The 25,395-nt window shown below is 45.2% G+C and overlaps 1 protein-coding gene across 2 annotated transcripts; it reads left to right on the top strand.

Annotated features, from left to right (window-relative positions):
* Window positions 1–481: 481 nt before the first annotated feature.
* On the top strand, window positions 482–25,395 carry zgc:92140 (uncharacterized protein LOC447854 homolog). 2 transcript variants are annotated; one of them, XM_035647119.2, is made up of 6 exons: window positions 482–972; window positions 13,411–13,540; window positions 20,637–20,722; window positions 21,934–22,001; window positions 22,805–22,865; window positions 23,791–25,395. In XM_035647119.2, the coding sequence occupies exons 2-6, from the start codon at window positions 13,450–13,452 to the stop codon at window positions 23,857–23,859; spliced, it is 375 nt and encodes a 124-aa protein (XP_035503012.2). In that variant the 5' UTR covers window positions 482–972; window positions 13,411–13,449; the 3' UTR covers window positions 23,860–25,395. The 2 variants fall into 2 exon arrangements, with proteins under 2 accessions (XP_035503012.2, XP_035503013.2); XM_035647120.2 differs by lacking the exon at window positions 482–972 and adding an exon at window positions 979–1,679.

Genomic DNA, 25,395 nt, shown 5'->3' with positions numbered 1-25,395 from the left:
TGGTAAAAATCAATGAGTGTAAGGTGATGATTTATTTTGAGTTCTTTTCCAACACAGACTAAGACACCCACAAAAAAACAGGTGAGTCAATTGACTCAGATCTTCTATTGGAAAAATCTCAGTGAGTCTCACAGCCAAAATGATAAAAGCTGGTGGAAGAAAAGACTCGTATCTTTTAATTAAGTAAAAAAAAAAGAGCAAAGATTGAATTCCTGAATGAATTTATTTGTTACTGAATGTTTTTTTCTTTCTTACTGAATTAAAGGTAGAAAATACCAACGGCAAAATGTACCTCAGATGTCAAAAGTTAAAGTATTTGTTGGTCATGTGGCGTTATTATTGTTCTTAAATTGTGTTATGTGATATATATATATATATATATATATATATATATATATATATATATATATATATATATATATATATATATATATATATATATATATATATATATATATATATAATATGTTTAGTGTATAAAATATCAATACCATTTTGAAATTTTAAAAAACACTTAGATACTCAAATGTAAGGAAGTAGAAATATAAAATAGCACTTCAATTACATATTGTATAGCAGTTGAGTGAGCGTACTTGGAAACTTTACTGGATTGACGTAATTATATTTACGAAAGTAATATCATTTTGTCGTTGTTTTTTTTATTTTTATGGATGCATCTTCCTCTCCGCTGTAAATCCTAGAAGTCGCAGCTGGCTCCTTCCCTCTGGCCGCTGATTGGTGGGACGCTCGCGCCAGGGCAAGATGGCTGCGCGGCTGCGCGCAGTAGTGGCGGCGTCCTCCCGCTGAAGTGACGCAAGCCGCGGTTTCTACGTTCACTCCTCCAGGCTCGAGCTCCTCTCCACAGCGCAGATCCCGCCCGCCCGACACACAGCCGGAAGACCGACCGGCGGTGCCCCCCCCCCCCCCCTCCCTCCCCCCCACCGGTGGACCGAGCGGAACCGGTTCATCTGAGTGAGTACCAGCTGCTTGTTAATCGCCTCCCGGAGGTGTCATTGCTCCCATCCGAGGGGGAAAGAACCAACGCTCCTGCTCGTGGTTCCAGTGTCTCTCTCTCTCTGTCTCTCTCTGTCTTTCTGTGTTTCGCTCCTGTCTTTTGTTGTTGTTTCCTTCCTGCACCGTGACCGCCCGGCCCCGGCGCCCCGCTCCCTGCACACCGGACTCCGCGGCGCTCCGTGTTGCGGCGTTTCTCTCATCGTTTCCCCAGAGAAGCACAAGAGGGCTCGGGAGAAGAGCAAGATGTGTCCGTGTGTCGGTGTGTGACCGCGCTCGGCTCGGCTCCGCTCAAACACTCGCCACATCCTGGTTGGCGGAGGCAGCCCGTCCCGCCGCTCCCTCGGTGTCCGGCGTTCGCGAGGCCGTCTGGTTTTTTGGAGTAACGCGCAACGGAAGGAAAAGGGGACCTGGGCTGTGACAGAAGTTACAGGCCGTTGACCTTTTTGTGGAAATGAAACTACACACGCGCACTTGGAGACCGTTCGCAGTCCCTCTCTGCCCACAACTCTGCCTCCCCCTGTGGGAAACAAAGCGCCCAGTGTCTCCCCGGAGCGCAGCTGGACACAGCTGCTGAGCCCCGAGCTGCAGCTCCAGCCCCAGGACGGGACGGAGCTCTGTGGCCGGACCAGGGGTCTGCTGCTGCTGCTGCTGCTGCTGCACAACCGGTGTGTGTGTGTGTGTGTGTGAGAGTGTGTGTGTGTCCACAGCTTCTCCAGTCTGATGGGGAAAGCTCTTGCCTTCTGTTGAACACACACGCACACACACACACACACACACACACACACACACACACACACACACAACCAGCCAGCTTTTTTGGGGTGGGGGGCACTTGAGAACTGCTGATTGTCTTAGTTGCTCTTTACTGCTGTTGTAACGTGTCTGCCTCTGAGGGAGGACAGATGCTGCTGCTGCTGCTGCTGGATAACATTAGGGAAAATCACTGCAGCCACAATCAGATGTGATTCACAGGCTCATTTGCAGCTCATTAGTTAAAACTTCGCCCTAGTCCATGTTAAATTGTGTGCTCAGACACTGTCACACATGCTACCTCTCCAAACGATGCCGCCCTGGCTGTTGTGTTTGAAATGGGCCATATGGCCACCAGCTTCAGTGGGTTTCCTCGTGTGATCAACACCAGACCATTACATCCATTTGGCGGCTTTACAGCAGCCTGGTGTGAAAGTAGGTTGGTGTTTCCAGTATTACGGTGCATGACATGCTGTCAACAGCAGCTTCCGTCAGGGCTTATGTAGGTTATATACACACTCGCAGCAATCCTGTCAGTGGATGCTGCAAGTGTCCCTCCCTGCTTGATTGATCTGTCTGTCTTCATCTATCTGCCTCCATCTGCCTCACTCTCCCACCCTACCTCACTCGCTTATAGTGTGTGTGTGTGTGTGTGTGTGTGTGTGTGTGTGTGTGTGTGTGTGTGTGTGTGTGTGTGTGTGTGTGTGTGTGTGTGTGTGTGTGTGTGTGTGTGTGTGTGTGTGTGTGTGTGTGTGTGTGTGTGTGTGTGTGTGTGTGTGTGTGTGTGTGTGTGTGTGTGTGTGTGTGTGTGTGTGTGTGTGCGTGCGTGCGTGCGTGCGTGCGTGCGTGCGTGCGTGCGTGCGTGCGTGCGTGCGTGCGTGCGTGCGTGCGTGCGTGCGTGCGTGCGTGCGCGCGCGTGTGCGCGCGCACGCTGAAGAGTCGCTGCTCACATATGGCTCTTGGTTCCGGTTGCCAGCAGACGAGACTGAATTGCCAGTCTCACTCCTCCTCCTCGTTCCCTTCCGTTCCTTTCCGTCTCCTACTCCGAGGCGGAGGGTCTATTCTTAGTCCTCCTCCCTCTTCCTCTTCCCCTCGATCATCATCATCGCCGTCTTCTCCCCGGCCTGTCCACCTGTGGCCTCTCCACCTTGAGCTGATTAGCAGCAGCTCAGGTGACCGTCTGGGCCCCCGTTTGGGTCGTGATGCAACACCTGTGATGTCACCGTGTGAGGAGGTGGTGGAGGGTTTCCATGGTTACCATGGATGTCTTGTCTGTCTTGTGTGCGTGGGCGTGGGGGGGGGGGGGGTTCCCGTGGCGGCCTCTTAACGTCCAGTGTGTGTTTTCTGTGCGTTGCTGCGTGTTCCCTCTGTAGCAGTGCTGAGCGCTGTCAGGTGTGATGCAGTGCAGAAAGCACAAAGCCAGCACAACTCGATCCCTCTGGGTTCTGTGTGTCTGTCAGTTTGACGGAGGGGCTCGCTGGCCGATCGGTTGGCCTGCCACACTGAATAATCAGGCAAATGTTGCAGCATGAAGCCTGAAAACCTGCACGTGTGTCGTATTGATATGCGTTGTTGGTTTCGGTTGTGCACATTTCCATATGTGTTTTTGTTTGCACTGGATCAGTGTATCATGTCGGCTGTTTCTTTCTTCTGACTGCTGCTCACCTTCTGAGTCAGCAGGGGTTGACTGCACGCTTTGTGTGCCTGTGTGTCTGTCACACGATACAGCAGAGTCTCAGACTGAGTCTCAGACTGTGTCCCCGACTGTGTTCACAGTGCAGTTTGTGTTCAGGGTCCAGTTTGGATGGAGCATGGACACGGACTCCAGTACTGATTTGGCTTGCCATTTTATTTTTTATTTTCTTATCTTATCTCCTATTCTCGCTTCTGTGCTGACTCTGAAGTGCTGTCTGAATCGTTGCATAGTTTTTTCTCATCAGAAAGAAGGCATCTGTTTCCCATCTCGACGATAGATAACATGGTTTCTGACAGGATCTCTGCAGGCCCATTCCTTCAGCGCCGACCTCTCAATGAAATGCACAAGCATTTGATGTAAACACAGGTTATGATGAGAAAAGAAATATAGCTGATTTCTGCTGCAGATTATTACACTATATGAAATTTTGATGTAGTATGTTATTTATAACATATGTTTATGCTGTAGACTGTTCAAGGTTGATACGGTCTTTTACTCGCCATTAAAACATGACGTGTTTCAGCAGGAGTGAAACTAGCAGAACTTTGATGTTGGTCAGTTCCTCATTATGAATAGAAAAAATGTAATAATAATGATATGGATTTCAAAAATCAAACACTCTTACCCTCCAGGACCGGACAATAGTTAAGTGTCATTATTTGTTGACTTTCAGGGGGATCCTATTGTGATGAAAGGATTGTAAGATTTTTAATAGGACTAGAAATGTGCATTTACTTTTAATAGAAAATGCACATTTCAAAGTCTAAGGTGACATCTTCAAATATCTTGTCTTATTTGACCAACAATCCAAAATCTAATGATAATGTTTATCATTACATTTGAGAGGCTAGAACCAGTGAATTTGTGGCATTTTTACTTTTTACTCAAAATAGTTTCAGCTTGAATGAAAATCAATTTGTTTTAGTCCCAACCCTAAACTTAAATTTTAGACGATGGACTCAGCTGTTGTTTGGCAACATTTGCTTGAAAAATTACTAAAATAATCATTTGAAAGTTCAATAATTTTCTTTGGTCAATTCAAGCTTTAGTTGACAGAAACAAATTCAGATTTACTTTTACACATATGAAGAGATTGGCCTCATGTTGGTCACATGGCTTAGACCTCCTCTGTTTCCATCACAACAAATATGCTTATAAAAGCGTGCTTTTATGAATGAAAACACAAATCTTAAGTGTAAAAAAAAAAGGCTGAGTCGCTTTGTCATAGAACAACTGCTGTGTTTATTTCCTGAGTGTTGCTGTTGTTAAGGCTGTGAAATAAATTAAATTAATCACAAGACAAAATGTGTCAGGAGGATCCGGGTGGCTCACCACCTCGGCAAAACAATTCCCTGAGGGGAAACCCTGTTAGGTGATTTGTCACATGGTGTTACGTGGTTAATAAAGTTGAACCTTAACTCCTAGCACAAGTTCTATCAGCTGATTATGAATTTTAATAGGCTCGTGTTGTGTGTCATTAGGCTCTTGGACAGCTGATTAAAAACTGTTGAAGGCTTTACGGAGTGGAAGGTTTCCTCGCCGTAGCGTGTGCGTGTGTCGCTGTGCAACATGAAAGACGAGCGGAAAACACTGGTTTGCATCTGAAAGAAAAACACTGCGGGAATATCACAGCAGCCATGTAGAGACATGAAACACTGGCTCATCTGCAGCTCGTCCACGAGGAGCCCCAACAGGCAAACACTTCCAGTGTGTCATTCACACACACACCAGCTGCACGCTCGCCAGTTCCGCACAAATTGATCATTATTTTCTTCAGCTGCGGTAATTTCTAATGAATATTAATGATGGCATTCTTTTATTTCAGCAGGTTGGTTTTGTTTGCAATTCAGATAGATTTTTGGATGGGACAACACAAACATGTCGTGTGGCTGCTGTGTTGGCCTATAGGCCTCCCCTGGCCGCGGCCAACAAGCGCTCGCTCACACATACCAAAGTGTAATAAACGAAATCACAGATTGTAAAAATAATGACCACGAGGTTTAACATAAAGGTTTAACATCAGCAATTAACCACTTGTTTTTTTCCTGCAGCAAATCCTGAAAATCGTGTCTATCTGGCTGATCTCGAGCCCAACGGTTAGGGCACATTCCACGTGGGCGCGAACCGCCATTAGTGGCGAGTCGTCGGCTCAACTCCCAGCGTTTACCGCATGTCGTTTCCCTTTCCTGTCTTGTCTTCACTGTCCCTGTCGAATCAGATCTGTCAAAAGCACCCAACGAAATAAAAGAAAGAAATCTTCTTTCTCTATAGGCCAACGTAAGTAAGTCCAACAATACACTGTCAAATGTAAAAAGGCAAAGAAGTGTGTGTTAGAAGAGTCAAACTACAGCAGCGATCGCCTGTAGTGACTCAGCCGTAAACTCAAGTCTCCTTCAGGCTTGGTTGTGTGCTTCATGTCTGTGCAAGGTGAAGTCTCTGTATCACTTAAGCATGTGTTCACATAATTACCTACCCACCTTTTCAACTCTTTTGGATCCTGCCTTTATCCAGCAGCCACCTCAGGCTCCGACCTGCTCTCACCTCAGTCACAACTGGAAGCAGCAGAACAGGGAACCATGGGGGGGGGGGGGGGGGGGGGGGGGGGTTAAAACAGACGTGACTGCTTGGGCTTTTTCTCTTTCAGGGAATCCGTCTCACTCTTGAGGGCGGAATGGACGCCCGGCTGTTAATAGGCCTCAGAGGAGACGTTTTTATCCTGTCGCCTGGTCTGTATTAGTGGAACAATCCATTTTTGTTTGGTCTGGTTGTCCCCGCACCAAGGTGAAGCCCAGTGCAGCTCCGATTTCTATCAAACTACCGTGCAGGTCTCTGAGGTTAGACTAATGGCCAATCTGAAATGCTCTTGCTCACCACTTTCTGCTTTCACTGCTTTTGTTTTGCCCTTCTCTCAGTTTGTTGAGAGATCTGTGCACAGTCTGCAAACCTCGCCGCTTCAGCTCAACATGGCTTTTATAGACCTGGAGTAAAAACATTGGCCTCTTGCCAAAGTATATGTATGAAACAACTTTTTATGAACCCTGCTCTTGTTTTTTAGCCAGCACGTGTCTTAGCTGTGTGCAATGTGTCTCTCATTGTCCGTCAGATGGACTGGGTACGGTTTCACCCAACAGAACAGAGGGGCACCCGTACTGTACCTATACCCCCGTCCTGCAGGATCACTTATTACAAGACTGAGAGAGAGAAGAAATCACTGCTGCGCTGCTCTCATGGCAGCAGACGGTGTGAGAGAGCAGCACACCGCTCAGGAGAAACCTTTGCTGTGTGTGTGTGTGTGTGTGTGTGTGTGTGTGTGTGTGTGTGTGTGTGTGTGTGTGTGTGTGTGTGTGTGTGTGTGTGTGTGTGTGTGTGTGTGTGTGTGTGTGTGTGTGTGTGTGTGTGTGTGTGTGTGTGTGTGTGTGTGTGTGTGTGTGTGTGTGTGTGCAACGCTTCTCAGGCCTGTCAGACTGATTGAGTGCTTAAACTGGGACGAGAGGAGAGCTGCAGCATTTGCTGCGTGGCTAGAGCAAATACTGGCGCGGTGGCCAAGGAGTTACCCTGAAACCCTGCTCTGTCAAAGGCAGAGACACACTCGACACACTGCAGCACACTGCAAAGATTCTCCGACAGTGTTGTGGAGTTCCTTCACGTATGTTACAACATTTAGATTGTTGCTGTTGCCTAAGAGCAAACGTAATTATGCGTCAGGTTGTTTTTCAGAAGGAAGTATTGGCATTGGAGGGGTGGGGGATGTTATACAGTGAGATAATATCTCCGGGTCACTGATGGGCCTTTTCAGGAGACATTTCAACATGTCACAGGAGCTAAATCACAATTGAAGATGGTTTGAATTGATTTTAGCTGCTTCGGTTTCAGTGTTGTGCTGGCTCACTTGCACGGTTGCAGATCAATGAGCAGTTTGAGCATTATTCTCTCCTAAGAAGTCCTTTCTCCAAGGTATGAATGTTAGATAATGTATGATAAGGATTACGCTGTATTTTCAGGTGAATGCTTGTGTTGCTTTTCTCAGTAGTACTGAGAATGTGCATGCAGATTAAATCTTTTAATAGACTGTCTGCAATAAAATAGTATGTAGCAGCACATGGGGACATGTCAGAAAATGATCCTGACAACCCATCTATAGAGAAAACATCCAGATGGTTATATGTTTCCTTTGTGTGTCGAATTCAGAAAAATCGTGATATTAAAAATCCTCTAAATCCAATGTCACGATGAAGCAACCCTGTTCATCGAGTAGCAATTATCGTTTGCAGTGACCTCATTGTCATTGTGGTATGTATGATCTTGTCGCCCAACCTTATTAACGGTGGACTGCAGTGGTTGACTGCCCCAGTCAAAGACCACCTTCTCCAATGTGATGACATATATATTTAATGAGTGTGACTACACTTTGGGCTTACTAAACTGATCCTGGGATAGGATACTTCAGGATATGGCAGGCTCAGCACCTCAGCTAAGCATTTTTTTCTGGGGGAGACCCGGCGCTCGCTGATGAACTTGGTCACTTTGGATTAACACGGAGCAGTGCCGACCAGCAGAGCGGTCTGAGCCGTGCAGCGGCGGCGCGATTAAGCAGTGGATGGATCTCTGCTCTGTCACAGGTGGATTACGCTGGCGGGCCGAGCCAGGACGCTCCCCGAGGCGCACCATTAGCCCTTTGACAATAGATGATACACAAAGAAGGGAAATAAATAGCCTGACAAAAACACTGACTTGCTCCGAGCCTCCCTCGAGAAAGTCTCTTCTCTCACGTTTGGCTCAGCCAGTTTTTCAGGCTCTGTGGCGGCTCTCTCTCTGCCTCTGGCACAACCCTGTGTTTGAGAAACCCTCGCTCGCGCTGCACACTGCTCGGCCTGTGTGCACGATGTGTGTTTATGCAAGCATGCGCACTCCCGTCTCCCTTCGCAGTCCATTTTTTTTTTGTCCTCCTTCGACAAACTGACTTGTGAAGGAGACTTATTCACACAGCCGAGAGTAGGTCATGTCCCACCTCCAGGTATGCAGGCATGGGCAAGCCCCCGTGTTTGCCAAATCCTATTCATCTTCAGGGCTTGGGTATTTGCCATGTGTTAGCGATGCCTCCTGGCCTACTCTTGTGTTTTTTAAGAAAAGTTAGAGGTCTCGGCGCCCCTGAGGTTCATATTATTATTGTGATGTGTTTAAGATCGCTTACAGGGGGAAACATTGACCCGAGGCCTTCTGCCAAATGTGCAGTAAGTTTAGCGAGAGATGACGCGAGAGCCGCTCGCTGACATCACAGCATTATTTATATCTCTAAATTAGGCTGCTACTTGGCTTTGGCAACTATGCCCCCAGATGAATGTTGAGCATCTGGAGCTGAAGTTGCATGGTTGGTGAGGTGGCTGTGTGCCAGTTGGTATTAAGAACAACCATCCCCTTCAGACATGGGATGTTTCTCAGTTTATGGTGGCTCAGCTTGTGTGTTTTGTGTGTGTTTGACATCAGGAGGCGAAGGTAGTTGCTTGGTGTGAGGGTCTTGGCTGACTTTCCAGACTGAAACTTGTCCTTTTGACACACTTCACCGTCTGTACAGGAGTAGGCGAGCTCGGTGCAGCACAGTCCCGCTGTCCTGTGGGTTAAACAAACACCAAGCAACGCCCCACTGTGGTCTTGCATGTGGCACCGAGTGGCTCACTCTGATTCCAGATGAAGTCTCCAAAGCTTTAAGTGTATGCACTGATCTCATTGTGCAGTGAAACTCATGCAAAGTTTCTATTCTATGGTTGTGATCCTTTACTATGAAGCTGTGTCTATCCGGTGCATCTCTATGAGGAGTAGCTCAGTCAAAAAGTAATTCTACCCTCACTGACTGTTTCATCTCAAGGCATTTGAGAGAAATCAAGTCAAGATATGACTGAAGCCAGTCTGGCAGAGGTTTACGCAGCGAGATACGCAGCGAGTGAGTTTTTCACTCTACCCGGGCGGCCAGCCATCACCCGAATGTTCTGGAAATGTTCCTGTTGTTGTGAACTCGGACAATCTCCTGCTGCCTTTTTCATATGTGAATGGAAAACTGTTTGGAAAATTGGGTCTGGACATTTTCCGGAGTTCATGTCGGAAAACAGTCATATGACATTATGTCATAAAATGTCTGATTATTGTGAAACAAGCCAGTTATGACTTCTTAGATTTCCCTGTGTCCCTGTACCCGTTGCTTTATTACAGGCTGTTACATAATAAAATAAAATACATAATACACTGTTATGTATTTATAGGTGTATTTGGCTTTGTAATGGTCTGCCTACTAACATTATTCTTGTACTCCCCAAGTAATAGCTGCTTTGCATACAGATTCACACAGCCTAACATTACCCCTGCACACAACAACAGCTTTGGGACGGCGAGGCCTATTTTTAGGTCCGCTCCTACTCACAATTTGATGTTTCAATACAGGCAAATCAAAGCCCTTCAAACAGTCGCTGCCCACGTTCTGGGGACCCTTTGAATCGTAAAATCTGTCAAGGCTGCTCGGGTTTCTCAATTCAGCTCCCTCAGTGGTTTTCAGAAGGGAGTCTCTGCTTTTGCTGATCTATTCACTTCAGTACTTGGACTAATAGCCCAGAGTTAAAAGAGTTTTCACCGTTCCTCCTCTGTTGCCTCTGTCTCGATGGCTGTCTGAGCTTTTTTCTCTCCCTCTCTTCCCAACTGTGTAGTTCTCCTCTGGCTCTTGGTCTCTGCGTTGCTGTGCTTGATACTACTGACAGGTAACACGCAGCCTTGCGGCAGTGTTTCCGGGTACACACCTCATCTTCCTCAGCACAAAATCCTCATTTCTTTCGAGCTGTCAAGAGACAGATTATGCTGGATGAGATTATAAAAAAATGGAAACTAAAAATAAACATTGCCACGAGTGTCTCTTTGCGACGAAACTACATTAAGACCTTCCAGCTGTGCATGTCTGAGTGGCTTTGTGTGTGTGTGTGTGTGTGTGTGTGTGTGTGTGTGTGTGTGTGTGTGTGTGTGTGTGTGTGTGTGTGTGTGTGTGTGTGTGTGTGTGTGTGTGTGTGTGTGTGTGTGTGTGTGTGTGTGTGTGTGTGTGTGTGTGTGTGTGTGTGTGTGTGTGTGTGTGTGTTTAATCGATTAACAGCCCTCGATGGATTTTAAATACTTCCCACAAGTTTGAACACTTGTTCAAGTGAAAAGCACCAGAAGGGCGACACATACATTGTATATACCCCAATCAGGCAATGTCTTATTTTGTAATAATGCCATTTCATCATGACATCATCATGATGTGATTTGTATCGTGCGATGACTAAAGATTGGTCACTCTAAATAAGCAGTAGATCGTGTCTCCAATCTTAATTATTGGTTGCAAAAGTTAATCCATTACTTAACTGTATTATGTCATGTTCTGACTTCATAGTGATGTCATGATGATGTCTACCATCCATCCATCTATCCATTATCTTTACCACTTTTTCCTTTTTTCATGAGGGGCTTGCAGAGGATGCAGAGATGTATGACGTCATTTTCTGACCTCTTTGGTACTTTGTCATGTCACTTATCAAATGGCATCACGAGGGGGGATAATTTTCTGGTCACAATAAGGTTTTCTTTGTCACTCTAGCCATGTTGGTCCCACCAGTCACGCCTCCTGTGTGATCACCTGACTGTTCCTCACCGCTGAACATCTTCTTAGCAACATCACTCTTTTCCAAAATCTCTGGCCAAATGACCGCATTTATTAACTATAAAAACCACAACCACATAAAGTATGGTCAAAACCGTCGGGACAGTAAAGTCACCCAGACACCTAGTCCGCACGGCAACCGCTCCCTGTACACCTGCTGCTTTGTGTGGTGTCCAGAGAAATGGAGGCTGATTGGCCGCAGCCCTTAACACAGGAGTAATCGCTGACCTCCTGTCAACATCAAACGCTCGGAGGATCACTGAAGGAGGGAGGAGGGGCGGCGGCGGCGCTCTTTTGAAGCTCTGCACTTGTCTTTCTTCCTTGCCTCTTTCTATTCCACCCTTTCCTTTACCCCCATGCCTCTTCCTCTACTCCAGCTGCTCCCCCCCCTTTTTTTCTTTGTCTTTTCTCTCTCTTTAGTCTTCAGTTTTTCTGCCTCTCCAAACAGCCTCTCCGCCCTCTTCATCTGGCACTGTTCCTCCACTCACTAATGTGCCGGTGCTGCAGATTTTCATTTAGGAGATTATTGGAACATGGAGTAATCATCGACTGCCTCTATTTGTGTCTTTTCTTCTTCTAACTGGCAGCAGTCAGATGTGCTCTGTCAATGACAGCATATGACATGTGTGAGTGACACGGAGACTATCTATAGTGTCATGTGTCTGACAGTGTGTAGGATTGACTGACAGTGGCGTTCACAGCTTCGTGTCAACTGTCCAGCTGGGTGGAAAGGTTTTACGTTCCTTTTTCTATTTAAAAATGAAGTGTCAAGTTCATTTTTTTCTTACAACAGACGCTTGGTTCAAGGACACGTCAAAAGGGTTAACGTAGACCAAAACAAGGTTTCAATGCAATATGTTCACAGTTGTGGACAGTGGACTGTCAATTATTGTTTTAAAGTTGTACTTATACACATCAACATTGGATTAAATGACACATTATAATGGGAAATGAGTCACTTGTTGTAGTGATGAACCCACAGATACTTGTCTGTCTCTGCAGCTATAAGGTTTACCGAACATTTTAGCAAATATTTAAATTCATAGTAAGCGACTTTACTCATTCGTCGCTTTCAGCCGATGCAAATAATCCTCCCAGTCTGCTTGAAAAATAAACAGGCCGCCGTTTTCCCCACCGCTATATAAGGTGATAACATGTCAGAGTTAAGAGTTTACAGCTTCCTCTGTTCACACCAACTGGACATAAAATCAACTTGTAATCCCTTATGTGATGGAACTTTCCTGGATGTCATTAATAATAACAAAACAAAAAACTGTGTGTGTGTGTGTGTGTGTGTGTGTGTGTGTGTGTGTGTGTGTGTGTGTGTGTGTGTGTGTGTGTGTGTGTGTGTGTGTGTGTGTGTGTGTGTGTGTGTGTGTGTGTGTGTGTGTGTGTGTGTGTGTGTGTGTGTGTGTGTGTGTGTGTGTGTAAATACAAAATATAGTGGAATGTTCACTTACACAAGCAGAGTGACAGCAGAGATGACCCACTAACAACAGTGAAACTATATAAGAAGAAATAAGAAAGCTCTGTCTTCTGACAGATTTATAACCAATATCTGGCAACAGACCTAACATGTACACATACACGCCAACGCATACCAAAATACACAAACAACATACTAGTGCACAGTAATGTAATAACTAGTAACAATATGAAACATGAGTACAAAATAGATGTAATGAATTCCTTGCAAGAATTACAAAAAAAGGACTCAATTTTTAATCATTGCACAATACTGAAGTTATAGCACACCTGGATCATGTTCATATGTAACGAACAGCTACAGTATGCAAAGATATGTTTACAATTTTTTAATACGTTTTAATATTAGATAATAAGTTATTACTTGTAAAAATGATCAATATCTTGTGACTGTTCTGCTTCAAATCAGGTCATGTTGTTTATCTACCCGGTGGGCCGCCCTGTTCTTGTTCAACATGTGTAATGGCAGTGGTTTGGTTGGTGACGTGAGAATCCTGCCACATTTTTTTTTTTTTTTTTTACAAATGCAGTACTTCACTTACAACTGATGCATTATTTCTGTCTCTGAACAACAGTTGTGAGAGAGACACTTGTGTGAAGTGGCCGTAATGTAGCGGAATGCATTTTCCTAAACAAATGAGTGCAGCATTTAATGCCTTGCTCTGAGGTGTTTGCAGCCATAGCACTGAATAGCTGATGCGGTGGTATCTGTAAAGAACATGAATTGCAGCGTTGTTCATTGTTACTGTGTTTATCGTGAATTTGAAAGGTCTTTCTCTCTGTCCTTGGTCAGGTGAGAGTGCAATGAGGAGAGGTTTCAGAGTGTGAGGCCATGGGCTGCACCTCGGCCAAGCAGGTGTCGGCCGTGCCCAGCGATGAGGAGGGACGCGGCAAGGCCTACAGCAACGGAGACCTCTTCACGGGTCAGTTTGCACACGCACGCACGCACGCACACACACACATGCACACACACACACACACACACACACACACACACACACACACACACACACACACACACACACACACACACACACACAGACTGGGATGTCAATAAAAGATTCACAGTTCCATTTCACTCAGTTAATTGCTCAGGGTTGAACCCTTGCCCCGTCTGACCCCACAATATATTTTCTTTATTTTAGCTCATCGTTCTCCGTTTCAAACAATAACTGTCACACAAACAAAACCGCGGTCATGTTTATTGTACGGAATCGTCGCCGTTGAGAGTTTTATTTAAGAGAGAGGAAGTAGCTGGTGAGTGAGACTGATGTGTTGTAACTCTCTCACGTGTCCGTCATGTTCTTAATATTTTACTCTGTGGAACTAGAGTGATACTTAGAGCAATGGAAACTTAAAGGTGGAGGGAGTCGAGACTTGACAGAGGGAAACAAAGGAGAAATGGTGACGCACATAGCTGAGATTGTATTGTGACCAGATTGTTCACATGACGTTCTGTTTATGCGTGACATCGTCACTGTCTACGCCTGTTAGAAGATCTTGGCCTCTTGGTCTTGAACAATTTCAGCCCTTGTTTTTGAAGTACATGGAAATACAATATTTGAAAAAAAAGGAACATCACTCCTGGACTACTCACAAATCATCAAATCTACTAGCCAGGAAAAGGTGGGAACAACTGGATTAGTCACTGTGTTAGGTCACGACACAATCAATAATGAACATTTTAATATGGGATTAATTGTTTGTCATTACTGAAGCAAAAAGGACCAAATTCCAGCGTCTTCGCTATGATAATTTGCTAAATTTCTCTATTTTATTTGCTTTGAATATGATATGGTTATTGGTTGGGAAAAAAACAGTAACTTTGAAGATTTCCTTCAAATTCCGATTGCAATTTCTTCCACAATCTCCTGTCTCTGATAAGTGGCTGTAGCTCAGTATCATCCATCACTTTAAGGTTAGTGTCGACTCTTTACGTGTGGAGAGAAAGAGCCGGGCGACAAACCGTGCTGGAGCAAGACACTAAATGTGATTATAATTTTCACCGAATTGATTAACAGAAAAATGATCGACAGATTAAATTCGTAATGATCGTTAGTCGCGGCCCCAGACTGAATTATTGCCAGCAGGCTGTTGTGAGGCGAGGGACCGGAATGAAAGTGAAAGCCAGAGTGAGAGAGAGAGATGATGGGCGGTTGAGGGATTAACGGCGATTAAGAATTAGGAGCAACACTCTGGTGTAGCTGTTCACGGGCAGATGGATGTGGCAGATGACGAACCACAGGAGATCCTCTATCTCTCATTCTCTCTCTCTCCATCATCCCTCGTACCCTTCTCCCTCCCTTTTCTTCAGCCTCTTACCCTCTTTTCTGTGACCTCTCCTTCACTTGTTGCTCATTCTGGTGCCTTCTATTCTCTCTCCAACACGTTCCCCTCATCCTCCTCCCTCGCTACCCCCCCTTTCCCTCCCTGCCAGAATGAGGCAGGAGTCGAGTGGAGGGAGATGGGAGGAGTGGAGTGCTTTCCTTGAGAGAGGAAGGCGAAATGACGCGCGTTGACGTCGATTCTCTTCTCCTTTTTTCTCTTTATCTGTCTCTCCGCAACTTCCCTGTCTCATGTGGATGGCCTCTTCCCCTTCTCTGCTCAAGGCCTCCTTCTTCCCTTCCTCTTTCTCTCTATTTTGGGTCTCTGCACCCTGGCCCCCCCTCTTCCTGCCCTCGTCTCCCAGTGTTTCTCCTCTCCAGTTCTTTTCCTCTCCTCTCTTTGCACATTAGGTCAGAACGGAACGTGTCCTTTCACCTCCCCTCCCCTTTTCTCCCCTCTTCCTCCCATCCTATTCCCCAGTCTTGCCGTCATTTGGTTACATGGGAATCCAGAGTGACGCTCTATGAGTGTGTTTGCAAACGAGTGGGTGTGTGTGGAGGTGAAAGGCACAAGTGAACTGGTCTAGTGTGGATAAGAGTTATCCAAGGTCATAACCCCCTAATTACACCTCCGTTCTTCCCCCTCCTCTTTCTTCATTATCTCATTCCTCATCCACTTTTGTAATTTTTTTTCTTCTTCTTCCTTCCCTGTGACTCCTGTGTCAGTCTTTGTCACATATTGCGTAGTCATTCGTTCCCACTTAACTCGCTGCCCTTTCCAAACTCAGCTGAACTGGCTCACAACATCCGGTGTACTTTTCGCGATCGAGGCAGAAAAGATTGGTTGGTTCTGGTCAGTCAGCTCGCCTACGCACATAAACGTACCCCCAGTGGACTCTGTAAGTGTACGACCGGACATTTGTGTTCATGTATGTGTTTGTGCGTTGCATATATCAGTGTATTCATTTGGACAGTGAGCCCTCTTCTTGCTCATGCTGATCCTCCCAACAGATTGTCTGTCAGTCAAGCTGTCCTTGTGTGTATCTGCCTTTTTTTTCTCTACTGTATGTGTGTGTGTGTTGGTGTGTGTGTGTGTGTCCCAGATATTCTGGCTGCCCGCTCTGTCAGACTCAGGCCACTAACCCTAACCCCCCCCCCCCCATCACCACCACCACCACCCTTCTCTCTAGCACAATAACCGGAAAAGGCTGAGCTCCATTACACAAACACTAAAAGACGAAGAAGGAAAATAGCAACACTCTCTCCACAACAACATGCTATTGATGTCTGCAATAATCACAGTCGGAGAAGATTGGAGTGTAGATAGTCAATGTTTATAGAGCTGCGTGCATGGCACACCAACACGGATATACAAAACACAGCGGCGTGCATACTTCTCTGTTTGTTTTACCATTTGTGCTGTGCTGCTGCAGTTTGAGTCTGTCGATCTGACTGAATGTCATGTAAGTTTGCTTGTGGAACTGTGAGAGAATAGCATCAAGAGGAAAAGATACTTTGACCAAGACACCTGTAAAAGGATCAATGGTATTTTTTTCTTGTCCCAGGAAATAAAACGGGAATAATCCAAACTGATCGTTCTGTTTGTGCCTCAAAGAGACGCTGGCGGTTCCATCATGCTGATCTTTCTTTATCAGATTACTGAATGGGCACACAGTCCTGACAAATATCATCACAGACACAGTTGAAAGAAGGAGTTCAAGGGAGTTGAACAGGCATCAATGAACTTTTTGTTGAGAGAATTCCCTCAGTGTCTGAGTACAGTGTTTACCCACACACATGCATACTGCACATACTGTGAGTATATGCATACCCACTTGAGCTAGAAGTGGGGCGTGTTGCTGTGATCACAGCATATCAAGCGTACCTGTCTATGTGTACTGGCTTTATGGGACCAATATTTATCTTCATAAACCAATATTTACTGTAGGATTTATGTTCTCTGAACTGTTAAAAGTTGTCTTTGTTTTTGCCACGACAAATGTCGTGGAATAGGTATTGTCCTGAATCCCCACCACGTCCACACTGACATCTGTTGCTTATTATTGGCATAGCCAACCCTGTCCACTGGTCATCAGCACAGACACTCGGGGAGCACTTCATTAGGAACACAATGCTAATACTGATGAGAGCCTCCCTTTGCTCCAAAAACAGCCTCGGTTCTTTGTACTATCGATTCAACAGCATTCTGGAAACGTCCCTTTGACATTCCGCTCCATGTTAACTCGATCGCATCACATCATTTCTGCTGATTTGTCAGCCGCACTTTCACGGTGCAAGTCTCCCGTTCTGCCACACACTTAATGTCGCCTGTTGAATTCTGATCCGGTGACCGGGGAGTCCTTTGAAATATGGATTGGATTTATATGCTGAAGTCATTTTCGGGGAGGAATTCTTTCTTTGTGACACGCTGCATTATGGAGCTGGAAGTAGCTATTTGAAGATGGTGAATAGTGGCCATAAAGGGGTTTATTTGATCCACAGAGTTGTAATGTAGGACTGGATGTTAAAATCCCTCACTGCATCCATGAGACTTGCCTGAGGATGACAAGGTTTGCACAGAGAGGTTTTCAGAGGCAAGGAGTAGAAGATGGAGAGGAAAGCTTTAGGGGCCCAGGTGGAGTCTTTACCCTTTACCCTTCTCAGCAGCTCTGGAGAGGTGTTTCACTGCTTGCCGGTGGGCCTTGCCCACATTGCACTCTCATTTCCCGGATGTAGCCCTCGACATTGACTGTGTTACTCAATGATTTCTTTATTTTTCTTCTGTAAACTCTAGAGATTGTTTTGAGTGGAAAAACCAGGAGATCAGCAGTTTCAGAATCCAGCTTATCTGGCTCCAACATTCAGCCGCAGTCAGAATCACTGACATCTCATTTTCACCAATTCTGATGTCTTCTTGGGTTGCAGCAGTTTCCCAACATTCTGATATTTTATAGACCAAATGATTAATTGAGAAAATTTGCTTCACATTCATTAACTGAGACTGAATATTTCAAAATGTATTTCCTGTACAGTCTGGTCCAAGTTTATCATCATTCATATCATATCCCCACCAGCAAAAGGAATGACATTTACTTCTGTTTGGAATATTATGCACAGTAAGCACAGTTCTACACTGATTCCCACTTGGTGTGTGCTAGTGACGACAGTTGTTCAGGTGTAAATGTCATGGCCACACTGGTGATGGCCTGTAGCCAGAGTGGCAGAGAGGGAGGAGAGGACACACAGCAGGAAGGACAGAGTGACATAGCCACAGGACAGACGAGCCAGCTAGAGCAGTGACAGCAGACACACACACACACACACACACACACACACACACACACACACACACACACACACTCCCAAAGAGGGCTATATAAATGACTCACAACCCTACAAACACGGCACATGTATAAAATGACAGAAAGTTTTTGTCTCAAATAGAAATGGATCCGTGCACTTGTGCACTCTCAGGCGACGGCACCTTAAGGTCAGCGCAGAGCTCCAGTCTCTAACCAGAGACGAGAACGATGTCCACATCACAAAATCATTGCTTCTTAAAATAGGTCTTCCCTTTCATCCTTTCATCTTCCTCTCCCTCCCAAAGTGAACCCAGCATCGGCGTGACGAAGCACCCTTGTCATTTCTTGTGACAATGACTGCTGCACACACACACACACACACACACACACACTGCTCACACTGCTCACACAGCATGACCAGTTTTCGTCTAATAGGTCTGCGATGTGATGAGTCTTGATCGGTGTAAGCTGGGTCACTTTGATCCATCTATACCCGTCACATTAAGCTAAATGACATTCCCGTCGCGGGAGCTGAACAGTCAGTCAGGCTGCACGTTATAAAATAACACTTCTATTTCTCAGTTGCTGCTCCAACATATCCATCTGGTTTTATTCGCAGTGCCCGCCGGAGCGGCTAAATTTACCCGTTTGCGTATCCAGTGTCCGTGAGTGGCTTGAAATTTATAATCGTCGCCCCCTGTAACGTGCAGAAGGGCAAAGGAAATGTCTCTTAATGCTGTTTCCTGCCGCAGCACCACATGTGCTCCATGTTCACTGAGCCAGTCTAAGCTCGGTGAACCTGTGTAGTGTTATAAAACCATTTGTTTGTGTTGTCAGTGTGCGTGCGTGTCTGCATGTTCTGACAGGAGCTGCTTTGCTCCGACGCGTTTACATTCCTGAGACAAACAGAAGCCCCCCCCCCCCCCCCCCTTCTCTTTCTCTTAATCTCTGCCAGCTTTCCTCCTCGTGTCTTTCTCAAATTATTTCAAATCAGCGGCATTTATCTGACAAGTGAAGCTCACATTGGGCTCAGCAGTGACGCACATGAAAGATGTCAAAACGCAGATGACTTGCTTTCAGGGAAACAAACACACAGGTGATCCAGGTGCCGGGCAGATTGTGGGCAATAGGGCAAGAGGGAGGGGCGGACAAATGACAGACATACGGTGTGGAGTAAAAATAAAACGGACAGACTGCTGATAAAATGAGGGCAAAAATACAAAGTGTGCAGCAGATAAGGCCGAAGGGGAGGGCGTGTGTATTTTTATCAGCGTATTAGCTGATTATCAGTTAAATGTACAACAGTCATGTGGTTGGAGGAATTGCCAGTGAGATTGTGTTAGGTGGGGTTTGGTCTTAAAGTTGCTTATGTAGAGATTTTCGACATTATCTTAACGTCACTGTCTGATTTATTGTGATGCCTCGGACTGACAACCAAATTACAACCAAATATACAGAACTTGAATGAAGAGAATAAACACCATTTATTTTTAACCTTCCTTCATTGTTCATTCTGTACCGATATGTCTGTGAAAGGCTCACACATTTATATATATATATATATATATATATATATATATATATATATATATATATTTTTTTTTTTTAATCAGCAAAAAGACAAACATTAACAGAACAATACAGGAAACACACGGCAGTGACTACGGGCCAAATAAAATAAAGTTTTGTCCAGTAATAGGACCCAAGTAACCCTGGAGCAGTGAGAGATGCATAATGCCAGGGTTTCTTTTGCCCTAATTTTTAGCCTCTGCAGTGACGGGCTCTGGGTGTGGCGCCTTGCAGTCTTGTGGAATTGTTGCCAGTGCGCTTGACTTAACTGTCGTAACCCTTGCAGATTATGTTTTCCCTTTTTCTCTCCTCAGTACGGTGGCCCTGAAGTGCAAACCACAACAGCAAATAGCACAACACGACAGCAATTCACACAACACGACAACAAATCACTGTACCTCAGTCTCCACTCGTTCTTCACCTACATACACCAAATGTGTACTTCTCCTCTCGCTCCTGATCTCTCTCTCTGTTGTTGCTGGAAAGGAAATGACAAATGTCCTCCTAGTTATAGCTCAGATGCCATGTCCACTTTCTTAACCACTGTATCAGGTCTTAGTTATCACATTACCTTGGACACATTCTACCTAGAATCAGTGGAATAGTCACTGGTCTTGTTGATGAAATAGAGCGATTGTACAGAACGACATGGCTCCGTTATTTTAGCCTCACCACATCGTATTGACCAGGATGGAATGAAGAGAGTCTGGTCAGTGTTTCTTCTCTGCTAGACGCCTCTTAGTTACATGTTGTTGTTCATGTCCCTCCTGCGTCTCTGTCCCTTCTTTAATCATACCTCCCTCTCTCCCTCTCTCTCCCCTCAGATGAATACAAGATGAAAGGAGTGGAGGAGGTGAAGTACATGAGGGGGGAAGAAAACAGAGTGAATGTACGCAACCAGGAAAACCTGGTGAGACGCACACACACACACACACACACACACTGACAGCCTGCCATCCACAGACAGACTGATCTTTTTCTGACAGTTGATCAACTCAAGTGAACACGGTTGTGTCTGTGTCCAAAGGCCTTTCTGTCAGCCACACCAGCCTGCACATGCATACACACTTACTGTTTTTTGCACAAGTGCAGAAACACACAGGAAGGTACCTCACACGCTGGTAAGACAACATGTTGGCTTGTGTGGAATGTGTGTGTGTGTGTGTGTGTCGGGGGGGGGGGCCTGATCACTTGCCTGACTGTACTGCGAAACCTTCAGGTCGAAAACAGACGTGTTCCTCTTGAAGGAGTGCTGCAGCGTCATCGCTTAGTTCATTTTGTTATAATGACTTGACTGTTCAATCCTGCCTGCAAAATAATATGAATAATTAATGAATTCAGGCACATTTACGCTCCCGAAAGAAAAGAAATGAAATGACTGAGAGGTGTGGCAGTTTGAAGAGAGAGTTGCGTTGTTTTTTCAGTAAATCAGGTCGTTGTGCCTCCTGGCAAAGTGCTGAAACAATAACCAGTGATTGATTAAAAACTAAAAGCAGTACTACACTGCCACAAATGATGTTACCATATCTCACAAAACGTCCTCCTATCAAACAACCTAAGTCAAGCTGACTTAGATTATTGCAAAGGATCTTTCATTCATTTGAACAGTAGAACTGGTTGACATGACTGGTGTCTTGTTTAAAACTGGGTGGTAGTTTGTATATGGTATGTTACTCAGTTGACCAGACTGCAGTTGTGCACGGACCCAGCCTACATGTGGTCCGACCAGTATTTGTCTCTTGCCGCTTGTCACCACTGTAGGTGTTTTCTTTTAAAAGGGAATCATGCCTGCACAGTGAGTGGTGAGAGATGCAGGTCCCAGTATTTGTCGGATGATCACTGCAGAATCGCCGCAGTGTTTTACTGCGGCAGGAAACTACATAAAACATTCAGAAACATAACAGGGGAAGTGAGCGAAGTGACCGACCTTCATGTTTTATTAGACCTGCGTACATTATATCTGTGGCACATGTCCCATGGCTGTAGTGCATTGCCAGCTGGGTGAAGAGGTCATTTGATAATGCAGACTGCAGTGGTGTGGCTATTTGCTGATATGAGTTGTTTGGGTGTTGTTTTATTCAACTGCTTTATGAACTGATAATGAAAACGTGTGTGTTTCAGGAGAAGAGTAATGTACAGTACAGGGGCAAACAGCAGAAAGAGGTCGCTGCTGCAAACGTCAAGTCAAAGTAAGTGGCCAGCAACAGCCTGCACACTGTCAATGCCTGGAGGAAAGGTATTATGACATATCTATGACTCATGGACAACTGTTAATTTGAACACTTGATCACGAATAACATAATTCCTTCTTTCATGCTAACAGCATTGAAATTATAAATCATTGAATTATATCATGTCTTAAATAGCACAATGTGTGGTAGATCTTAGGGGGCATTTCTTCCAATATAAAATAGTTTCCTAATGGTAAGTATAGGTGGTTTTAATTTGGTTTAAAACTGTCCACGAAGATGCTGCTTAAAATCAGTATGAGTGAAGTCATTGACGTCATGTTTTTGATGCTCGCTCTTGAACAACCTCAGACTCTGTGTCGCTGACAAATCTTTGTCCGAGACCACTTTCCCAGAGTGGAAAAAATGGTCCTAGACCTTTCTGAACCCACTGTACATTCTGTAAATACAATATATATATATATATATATATGTGTGCATATCCGTTGCTGATGGCTGCAGAGTATTTCAATTCTGGATAAGAGATTGGGTTAATACTTTATAAATAATGATTTAAATTCTTCGTCAGCCTCACAGCCAAGAATTTCTCACACTGCAGTCAGGATTGTGTGTGCGTGTCTGTGTGTTTGTGTTGTGTTGGGGGTGTAATGGAAAGTTCTCATGATGTATTTCTTGCCCCCCTTCTCCTCCAACATCCAACTTCCTCTCTTAACCTCCCCCTCGCTTCTCTCTCTCTCTCTCTCTCTCTCTCTCTCTCTCTCTCTCTCTCTCTCTGTCTCTCCATTTCTCTCCCTCTCTCTCAGTATTCACTCGTCGGAGAGCCAGCAGGAATTTTTCAGGATGCTGGATGAGAAGATTGAGAAGGTGAAAAGTAGGGGAAGTTTGGGGGGGGCTCTGTATAATATGTTTGTTAATATGTGCACATAAGGTGTGTTTGTGTGTGTGGGGGGGGTGGATGGCGGCGCTGGGGGGTGCATGAGGAGCAGTGACTGGGACTCATTTAAAGGAACAGTTGAGTCTTAACATTTAAAGAGACCGTTTGTCCAACAAAATCATCCACTAGTCAACATTGTCCTTCAGCTCATGAGCAGAATAATTCACTTTGGCCTTGCTTTCACAAGGTGGACACAAATATGACAAAATATGTGCAAGTTGTGTTAGCAGCACTGCTTCAAAGTGGCCAAAAGTTGTCTTATGTAGGAATAATTACCAGTTTAGCAGTTTAATCTAAAATTATCATATGTGTGCTTTATCTTAATCTGCAAAAGAACCGTTAAATTAAGCAGTCAGATGGATTCATTTAGTGATGATAAGTGAAGTTTAAAGGACAAATTTAATGGGAATATGGCAGGAAAGTACCTCAAAATAGTACGCAGGTACCATTATTTGCACCACTGATTTATAGTGTGTTGCCGTTTCAGCCAACATTTTAAAACCTTATTTGAGGAGTGTAGAGTTAGACGAGCTGTTAGAAAAGCTCTGGAGAGGAAGGGAAAGCAGCCGGGTTAGCTCCATCATCACGACCAAAGAAACAAAACAACATAACTGCCCACCTGTCAGCACTCAACTGCCTCATCCACTGTTTTGTGCCTGTACCTGCAAATAGTCGAGGGTTTGTAAAAACGTGACGGGAGTAACAAATGCGTGGGGGGTTGTCTGCATTCTCACAGTTCAGACAGTCATTCAAAGTAGGTTATTACTGAGTATACTTAACTGGAACCAATTGGATTTTTAAAAGAACTGGAAATTTATGCACATCTCATATTCTCTCTACTTCTTTTCTCTGCAGGGGCGAGACTACTGTTCGGGGGAGGAGGAGGAGGAAGAGGAGGAGGAGGAGGAAGAAGATGGGACATAGCACAGAGGTCCCAAAATGAACCCCCACAGAGAAGCCTCACTGTGTGTGTGTGTATGCTTGTGTGCGTGCGTGCGTGCGTAAATGCTTGTGTGTCTGTGAGAGTGAGAGAGTGCTGAATCAGTGTTTTACCAGTAGGATTGTTTATGTGATGGGACACTGTTGGTATGAGCATGTGTGCGCTTTATGAAGATATGGCAAAGATAGTATTTTAATCGCGAGTGAAAGAGTGGGGGACACATGGAAAAGAGTGAGAGAGAGAGAAAGAGAGAGAATGGGATAAAGAAATCTTTCTTCAGAGCCCTCCTCTCATCGCACCTCGTCCCTTCAGGCCCCTGAGTGGTGGCAGAGTGATGAAGGGACAGACGGATGAAAGGAGGGAGAGATGGAGGAGGATGCGACGACCGATTGCCGCACATTGCCGTGAACAAAGAAAAGGACTCGTCACCTTCGGGTCATAATGGATTTATTTCCTCAAGTGGGACAACAGCAGCTCCTCGACCCTACACCTGTCCCTCCACATCTGTCTGTCTTCCCCGCCATGGTGTAATACTGACTATTCAACCCTTTCCTTTAGACAAAGGAATGCCCAAATATGGACCAACCAAGAGAGGACAATCATTGACTTGGTGGGTGTGTGGAGGACTGAGAGACACACAAATGGAGAAGAAAGGAAAGCCGGGGAGGAGAAGTTGCTGAAGGCAGAGGAGTTATGTAACGCCACCAGGATCAACACAGAACTTTTTGGCCTGCCTCCTGCAGCCATGAGGAGCCATGAGGAGCTGGGCCACAAGGGACCGAGGACAAGGGTGAGGGCGGGTGAAGGAACGTGGAGAAGAAAGTTTGGGATATTTTAATAAAAGAGAGTAGGGAGCGAGCTGGTGATTTAGAAACTCTAAACTCCTCCTGCCTTCTGAAGTCCAGGACCTTTTTTATTTTTATTTTTTATTCTGTGCCGCAGCCACTCATTCACTTATTTTTTTCCCTTTTGAGATGTTTTTTTTCTTCTTCTACAGTTTGTTTGATTCTTGGCCCTCCTTCGTAGTGTGCCATCATCATGTTCAGTGTCTTTATCTTCCACTGCACCACAGCAGGCAGACGGAGGCTGCGTAGGTCAGAGCATCTGTGTCTCAACCCAATCCGCCCGCGTTTATATACCATAACACAGCAGATCCTAACTGACGTGCACCTCCATCGGCTCTTTTATTGTACATATGGTAAAACTCTCCATCACACCTCTACACGAACATAACTACCACACCAACGCACACATATACAGTGTTGTATCCCTCTCATTTCACCAGAAGACTGTCTGTCGCGTGCATTGAGTAGAGGTATTCTTTAAATCTCTATTACTGCTTCGTTTCACACTCGGGGCCCCGATGCAGCGAACCGGGCGAGGATGCGTGGTTACCATGGAGACACAGTCCTGACCACATGCTGTTGTTTTTTTGTTGTTGTCATCTATACTGGATACTTCCTGTTGTATTATTTTGAATACTTCTTTTCTATTAAAAATAAAAATGCAGAAGCTCTTAA

This window comes from Scophthalmus maximus, chromosome 13, assembly GCF_022379125.1.
Source record: "Scophthalmus maximus strain ysfricsl-2021 chromosome 13, ASM2237912v1, whole genome shotgun sequence".
Taxonomy (NCBI): domain Eukaryota; kingdom Metazoa; phylum Chordata; class Actinopteri; order Pleuronectiformes; family Scophthalmidae; genus Scophthalmus; species Scophthalmus maximus.
Note: the sequence above shows the minus strand (reverse complement) of the source record. Positions and strands in the feature narration are given on the sequence as shown.